The 8556-nt window shown below is 33.5% G+C and overlaps 1 protein-coding gene across 1 annotated transcript in view; it reads left to right on the top strand.

Annotated features, from left to right (window-relative positions):
• Positions 1–5052: 5052 nt before the first annotated feature.
• Positions 5053–8556, top strand: part of LOC148547945 (uncharacterized) — a 55153-nt gene continuing 51649 nt past the window's right edge. Inside the window, exon 1 of the mRNA XM_088495565.1 lies at positions 5053–5210. Coding sequence (XP_088351691.1) covers positions 5053–5210 — 158 coding nt within the window. The remainder of the gene's footprint in view (positions 5211–8556) is intronic.

Here is an 8556-nt window from a genome sequence, read left to right as displayed (position 1 = left end):
CTTGCAGTTTACGAATATACATAATTTGCTGTAATGGTGTCACGGATTATGTTCGAAGTCAAATTATACATAATTCGTTATAGTGTGTTGCGATTTGTGTGTGAATTGTAAACGTGCATAAACCGCTACACTCTTATAGCGGTTTATGTTGTAAAAATTAGTAAAGTTAATTTTTTAGAAAATAAATAAATAAATAATAACTAAATAAAATGAAAGATAATAAACAATCTTAGTTTATAACTTTAGAATTTTAATGGTTGAAAAAGAGAGAAGAATTATATACTTCTAATTGACGGATGGTTCATATTGAAGAGACTCACCTATAAATTGAGTTTTTCTTTAATTCATTTCAATAAAGTCATCCAGATAGAATAACGTAATATTTCTTTGAGTAGTTTTCTCCTATATATGATAGAGAGAAGTGTGTTCTCCTTTTGTCAAGAGAGAGTGTTATTGTAGTCTCCTTGTGATAGAGAAAAGTTGTAATTCTCAAAGAAAGTTATTCAATTGTTTTCATATTTTATACAAATTTCTAATTTTTCATCTCTATATTTTGCTGTGTCATTTGTCTGGTACCTAACAGTGGTATCAGAGGCAAAGGTTAGTGATTAATATATATTTTTTTCCGCTGTGAGTTACCGTCTAAAAAAACTGGCAGTAAAGTATGAAATTCCAAAATTCAGTAGGAGTAATTTTTCCATATGAAAATTGAAGATAAAAGCCATTATGAGAAAAGACAATTGCGTGACAGCAATTGAAGGTAGACCCACTGGAATTACAGATGAAAAATGGAAGGAGATGGACAACAATACTGTTGCAAACTTACACTTGGCACTAGCTGATTCAGTTTTATCAAGTGTAGCAGAGAAAAAGATAACAAAGGAAATTTGGGATGCTCTCACCAAATTATATGAAGTCAAGTCACTTCACAACAAGATATTCTTGAAGAGAAGACTTTATACTCTTCGAATGAGTGAGTCCACGTCGGCAACGGATCACATCAACAATCTAAATAAACTATTTTCCCAACTCTCATTATTGGAATATACCATAGCAGAAAACGAATGTGCAGAGCTCTTACTTCAAAGTCTACCAGATTCATATGATCAACTTATCATTAACTTAACTAATAATGTTTTGACTGATTATCTTTCTTTTGATGACATGGCTGCTGCGGTTCTTAAAGAAGAATCTAGGCGCAAGAATAAGGAAGATAGATTAGAGAGCTCAAAACAAGTAGAGGCTTTGTTGATGACAAGAGGAAGATCAATGGAGCATGGTTCCAGTGGGAGTCAAAGTAGACCAAAGTCACAAAGTAAGAAGCAGGTCAAATACTACAATTGTAGTAAGAGAGGGCACTTCAAGAAAGATTGTTGGAATAAGAAGAGTATAGAGAAGGTTCCAGAAGGATCAAGTTCTCAAGGATGTGTTGCGAGTACCTCTGATGACGGAGAAATCCTGTATGACGAAGCAACAATTGGTTCTAAAGGCAGTAAACAACTCACTGATGTCTGCGTTGTTGATTCAGGAGCAACATGGCACATGACTCCTCATCGTGATTGGTTTTGTACATATGAACCTGTCTTGGAAGGATCGGTATTTATGGCAAACGATCATGCCTTAGAAATTGTTGGAATGGGTACTGTCAAAATAAAAATGTTTGATGGTTCTATTCGTTCACTTCAAGGGATAAGACATGTGAAAGCCTTGAAGGCACAGTTGGCTAGGGAGTTTGATATGAAAGACTTGGGACCAGCAAACAAGATTTTAGGGATGCAAATTCACCGAGACAAAAAAGATAGGAAGATTTAGCTATCGCAAAAGAATTATTTGAAGAAGATCTTGCAACACTTCAACATGCAAGAATGTAAGTCAATTTTAACCCCACTTCCTATGAATTTTAAATTATCCTCAAGTATGTGCCCTAGTAGTGAAGCAAAGAGGATGGAAATGTCTCGAGTGCCGTATGCATCAGCAGTGGGAAGCCTTATGTATACCATGATTTATACAAGGCCAGATATTGCTCAAGCAGTTGCAGTGGTAAGTCAATTTATGGCAGATCCAGGTAAAGAGCATTGGAATGTTGTTAAGAGGATCTTGAGATACATCAAAGGGACCTCGAATGTTGCATTATGTTTTGGAGGATCGGAATTCATTGTCAATGGATATGTCGACTCAGACTTTGCAGGTGATCTTGATAAATGAAAATCTACTACAGGCTACGTGTTTACACTTGCAGGAGGAGCTGTGAGCTGGCTATCTAAATTACAGACTGTTGTAGCTTTATCTACTATAGAAACTAAATATATGGTAGCTACACAAGCATGCAAGGAAGCTATTTGAATCCAAAGGTTGATGGAAGAACTCGGGCACGAACAACAAAAGATTTCTGTGTATTGTGACAGTCAGAGTGCCTTGCACATTGCAAGAAATCCTGCCTTTCATTCAAGAACAAAATACATTGGAGTACAGTATAACTTTGTTCGGAAAGTAGTAGAAGAAGGAAGTGTTGATATGCAGAAGATTCACACTAAAGATAACCTAGCAGATGCCATGACAAAACCAATCAACACAGAAAAGTTTTGAATGGTGTAGATCCTCATACGCCCTATGGAATACATGAGCAACATGAATTTTGAAAATTTATCAAAATTAGCTTTAAGTGGGAGATTGTAAAAATTAGTAAAGCTAATTTTAGAAAATAAATAAATAAATAATAACTAAATAAAATGAAAGGTAATAAACAATCTTAGTTTATAACCTTAGAATTTTAATGGTTGAAAAAGAGAAGAATTATATACCTCTAATTGGAGGATGGTTCACATTGAAGAGACTCACCTATAAATTGAGTTTTTCTTTAATTCATTTCAATAAAGTCATCCACATAGAATAACATAATATTTGTTTGAGTAGTTTTCTCCTATATATGATAGAGAAAAGTGTGTTCTCCTTTTGTCAAGAGAGAGTGTTATTGTAGTCTCCTTGTGATAGAGAGAAGTTGTAATTCTTAAAGAAAGTTATTCAATTATTTTCATATTTTATACAAATTTCTTATTTTTCATCTCTATATTTTGCTATGTCATTTGTCTGGTACCTAACATATGTTGATATGCAAAATGGCTAAAAACCGCGACAGGGATCTTGCGGTTTCTGTGTATATGTGTTTTTTGCTCCCAGTTGAACATTTTTTCAACCGCGGTTTCTGTGTATATGTGTTTTTTGCTCCCAGTTGAACATTTTTTCAACCTGAACCTTTAACTTTAGCATAGTTTTTACCAGTTTCAATGCTTCACCCATGTCTGATCATATTGAATTTTCCTACTTAAAAAATAATAAGTTTGGATGTTTCATAAAAAGAGAGAGAATGATTGTTAAGAATAGATTTAGATTTTGTTTTTTATTTTTATTTTTTAAAAATAATTTTTATTTTCAATTTTTTACATTAATTTTTTTTAAAAAATACCTTATTTCTAAATGTTGAAAATAATAAAAATATGTTTAGATGGTCTATTTTTAAAATGTATTTTTTAATATTTTAAAATACAAAATTATAATTTTTTTAAATATATGTTTTTAGTTATTTAATTTTGTTATTAAGTTAACAATTTATTTTTATATAATAACAAATATAAAATACATTTGTTGAATTTATAGTCAATTTAGTTCTAAAATTTATAGTTGTAAAATTTAGAATTGAACAAGTATATTTGTTAAATTTTTTTATTTAGTATTGAGTACGTACTACTTGAATTAAAAGAGTTATGGTGAATAATAGATTAACTTACTAGTCTTTTTTTTTAATGGTTGATCTATATAAATGCAATTAATTATTTTAAGATTATAATTTAATTCATCTTTGATATTATATAAAAATAAATTATTCTTAAACTTGAAGAAAGAATCAGGATCATCATTGAGATTTTCTTGATCAAAATTGCAGAGAACTTAGCCAATGAAATGAGCCCATAATTAGAGAAGACATAGTCTGAAAAAAATGAGAACAAAAATAAATAAATACCAGGACTCCAACCTATGTTGTGCCATACATAAAAAAGGGAAACCAAAGTTTCATCCAATAAGTCATACTCCATAAAAAATGAATTAAATCCACACTAAAGCATAAACAGCTAGACCTGTGTAGTAGTTTATGCACGTTTGCAAATCACACATAAATCGCGACACTCCTACTGCGGATTATGTGATGCTTTGCTTTGAACATAAACCGCGACAGTTGTATAACGAATTACGTGCATTCGTAAATAGGGCCACTCTTGTCACGGTTTGCATAGTTTATGAAAAAAATGTATTTTGGTATCATTTTGTAAAATATGTATTCTAATAAATTTAGAGGTCAGTTTATTTATTATGGTAAATTGTCCAAAAATATAGATTAATCTATGTATTCTTTTTATTCTTTTTAGTGAAAAGATAATATAGTAATTTATTTTAATAAAATAATTGACAACCAAAATTATATGATTGTCCTGATTTTAATTTGACAAATTAAAGAAAAGGAAAACTAGAGCTGAATTAAAATGAAATGCACCTGTTAGCGAGAAAAATTGGTCAATGCTCTTTATAAAAACTGTTTATATGTAAATCTATTTATGGATTTACGAAATGTTTATATACAAATTTAAAAAATATTTATTTAAATAAAAAATGTGTTATACGCTATATTTGTTGCCATTATTTACTCCATTATATTCTAAGATTTTTAGATTTTAGTGTTTAAATTTTTGTTTTTAATTTTTAAATATTCAAACTAAATAAAATTAGTTTGAATTTATTAATTAAATATACAAAAGATATTGTAAGACTTCTAACTATAATTTATAATCTTTTAAAGATATATTTAACAAAAATCGAGTTGGAACTGCGAAGAGAGGTAAGATGACAAAGAAAGCTGGAAGAAAAGCTCTCAAAATTAGAAGCTGATCTCTGAAAACAAGGTAATCGAGCAGATCAGGAAGAAAGTCCCCTAGGGGAGAAGATCCGTTCATAGAAGAGATCATACGTGCCAAAGTTTCAAGAAATTTCAAAATTTTCGACATGGATCTCTACGATGGAAGAACTGACCCGAGACACCATCTTAACAACTTCAAGAGCCGGATCTACCTAGATGACATCTCTGATGCCACTCGCTACAAAGCCTTCCTAACAACCTTAACCAAAGCTACGATGAAGTGGTTCGATAACTTACCTCCCAGGTCTGGCTTCGACAACTTGGCAAGGAAGTTTCTTAGTAGGTTTTCTATTTAGAAGGATAAGGTAAAGCATGCCCCGAGCTTGCTAGGAGTTAAACAAGAAGCCGGAGAGACATTCCGGGATTATATAGATAGATTTAATAAGGCGTGCTTGGAGATACAAAATCTACCCACTGAAGCAGTGATAATGGGATTAGTCAATGACCTTAAGGAAGGGCCATTCTCGAATCCATATCCAAGCGACACCTGGCTTCTTTGAACAAAGTACAAGAGCGGGCAAAGAAGTACATCAACATGGAGGAAAATTCCCGACTAAGAGAACCACTCCCGAGGACCAACCTGCCCTATCCACCTCGAAAAAAAGAGAAAGAAGTTAAGAAGAAGGAAAAGTACAATCCGGAGAAACCCCAAAGATACCATAACTACACCTTCCTCCGGGTCTTTCTAATAGACGTTTACAGAGAAATATGCCACACCGAGAAGATTCCACCTCCTCGTCCGATTAAACATAAAAAATTTGGAAGCCAGACGGAATACTGTGAGTACCACAAACTCTATGGGCACTCTACCAATGAGTATTATGATTTAAAAAATGTTATAGAAAAGTTGGCCAGAGAAGGCTAACTAGATAGGTACTTAGCGGACAAGTCGGACGACCCGAGAAAAAGAAAGAGGGAAGGAGAAGGGGGACGATAAGAACGTCCACGTCAAACTCCCGAGCAGCATATACACATGATAAATGGGGAATTTTCCAGAGGTGGGATATCTAAATCATCACGAAAAAGGCATCTTAAGGAGGTTTACCAAGTCGGGGGAGATAGTAGATCTCCCGACTTGCCAACCATCTCATTTACGAAAGAGAATGCTCAAGGAATAACCCCTGGTCACGATGATCCCCTGGTGATAACGATGATCCTCGGCAATGTAAACATCCATAGAACCCTAGTAGATCAAGATAGTGATTGTGGATTTTCGAATACCACAACTAACCAGCAAGTGCACCGGGTCGTATCAAGTAATAACTCACGGTGAGTGATTGTCGATCCCACGAGGATTAATGGATTAAGCAAACAGTGGTCAATCGATTAATCTAGTCAGACAATTAAATCAGAGTTTCAAAAAACTTTATCGATGACAATGAGTTAAATAAAGCAAACAGTAAGTGTTGAAAGATAATATGATAAAAGAGAGTTAAGGTTTTGGGGATGTTGAAACTTTCGGATCAATAATTTTTACTCTCCACCTTGATCATGCAAAGATACCTCGATGGCAAATCATTAGTAATCGAAACCCAATCCCTTGGTGATTCAATTACTCCTTAACCTAATTAATTGCTATTCCTCTAGTCAATTAGTCAAGAAAAGAGTTATGCACATTCTTTGATTTATAAAGCCACACAATTCATAAGAGTTTAGCCTGGTTGATTCGATGTCACATATCAAATCTAGTTTTAAAGCTCAAGAGTTGTAAGAATTAGTTTTCAAGCTAAATTCAATTAATCAACTTTTTTTAAGAGGTTAAAAGAATTAAAGTTAGAAAAGAATTGTTTTCCAACACATTCAAACCCTTTAAGATGAAGAACGAAAACCTTTTCTTGAGAATATATCAATGCATAAATCAAGGATGAAAAACTAAAACATTAATCCATAGGAATCAACAGATCTCCTAACCTTAACCAAGGAAAATTAGTTACTCATGTTTTTCTGAGAAATCCTAATCTAATGTAAAACCTAAAACTAATGAAGAATGAATGACCCCCAAGATAATGTGTCGTCCCCTCTTAATTACTCACCCTAATCTAATTCAAATTCAAACTAAAACAGAATCAAGATCCAAACAGACTCAAATCTATCTAATTAATGATTGTCTCTGGCAGAACTTCCAATCTTTATCTCCTTGCAAATCCTCAATTAATGCTGTGATTGGTGGGCCTAAGTTGAGCCTTCAATTGACCACATGAATGATGAAAGGTTGGAAGTTTAGTGGATTGAATCGAGGTTCTGAAAGGTGTCCAACCATCTGCGTTGTACGTGAAGCCTCCGTGATGGCCTAGATTGAGATCGGGGATAAATGGTGCAATCGGGCTCGAGGAGATGGATATCGAGGATGAGGTCGAGGAGATGCTGCAGCGCTTCGATTCCCGAATGGATTTGTTCAAAAATCACGTGCCTAATCGGAACGCACCTGGTCATGGCAAGGCTCCCTTTCTTCATCCTTTGGCTTCCCAAAAAGTGGTCCATTTCTTCTCGATTTCTAGCTGTTTTCCTTCCAAAGTTTCCTGTAGTCAATGAATTCAACTAATCAAAGTAATTTTCTTAAAAATCTAAAAATAATTCTTTATTCGACAGGAATTCTTAGTAAATTGCTAGTAAATCAATTGAAATAAAGATGGAAAAACACCAAAGATGCGGACGCATCACAACACCAGACTTAATACTTTGCTTGTCCTCAAGCAAAAGAGAAGAAAAGAAAGAATTATTTTAGATAAAAGGGATCAAATTATTCTTTAAGCTCTTGTCCTTCTTAGGAGTGGGGTTTAGCAAACCATGTGAGTGTTACTGATTCTCTTCTTCCTTGATGACTCTTGAGTTCTTAGGAATGAAATATCCCTAAGCTCGGATGATATTATGAGATCCTTCTTTAAAGTTTTTTATTGATCCTTGAATTCTTTATAACAGAGAGCTTTTTCGGATTAACAACTCTAAATGCTCCATTTTCAAGGCAACTCTTGATATTGGGTGTTAGATCGATAATTGATGTGTGAGCATCTTGTACCCTTTTTATTGTCATTTTCTAGTTGTTTTTAGTTAGATTTTATTTAGTTTTACTTAATTCTAGTATAAAAATCCTCTTTGGATGCTACTTTGAGTTGTTTTAGTATTTTTATGATTTCAGGTAAAATTCGAAGCAGTTTGATAAAGTTTGGAGCTAAAAACAGAAAAGCTGGCATCCCCCCCAGGGTGCTAAACGCCCAGCCAACGTTTAGCGCCAGTAGCGTATGCAAGTCTGCCCCCTTTAGGGTGTTAAATGTCCAATATGGCATTTAACGCCAGCAATGCTATTCAAATTCCCTCTCTTTGGCATCTCAAGTGGATTTAGCATTTTTTAGTTATATTTTATTTTCTTTTATAATTTTGATTTACAAACAATATCTTTTAGGTTTAGGATTTATTATTTTTTATTTATTTTACGTATTAAATTAGGTTAGGATAAAAGGGAAAAGATCTTTGGGATCTTAGAACTTTTTCCTTCTGCACATTTTCAGAACCCTAGTTTCTCTGTAAGTCACGAGCAGCTAAACCTCTTGGTTAAAGTTAGGAGCTCTATTTATTTTTATGGATTAAGATTA

The sequence above is a fragment of the Arachis ipaensis genome, chromosome B8, assembly GCF_059453495.1.
Source record: "Arachis ipaensis isolate K30076 ecotype BB chromosome B8, ASM5945349v1, whole genome shotgun sequence".
NCBI classification, from domain to species: domain Eukaryota; kingdom Viridiplantae; phylum Streptophyta; class Magnoliopsida; order Fabales; family Fabaceae; genus Arachis; species Arachis ipaensis.
This window is presented reverse-complemented; position numbering and strand designations above follow the sequence as displayed.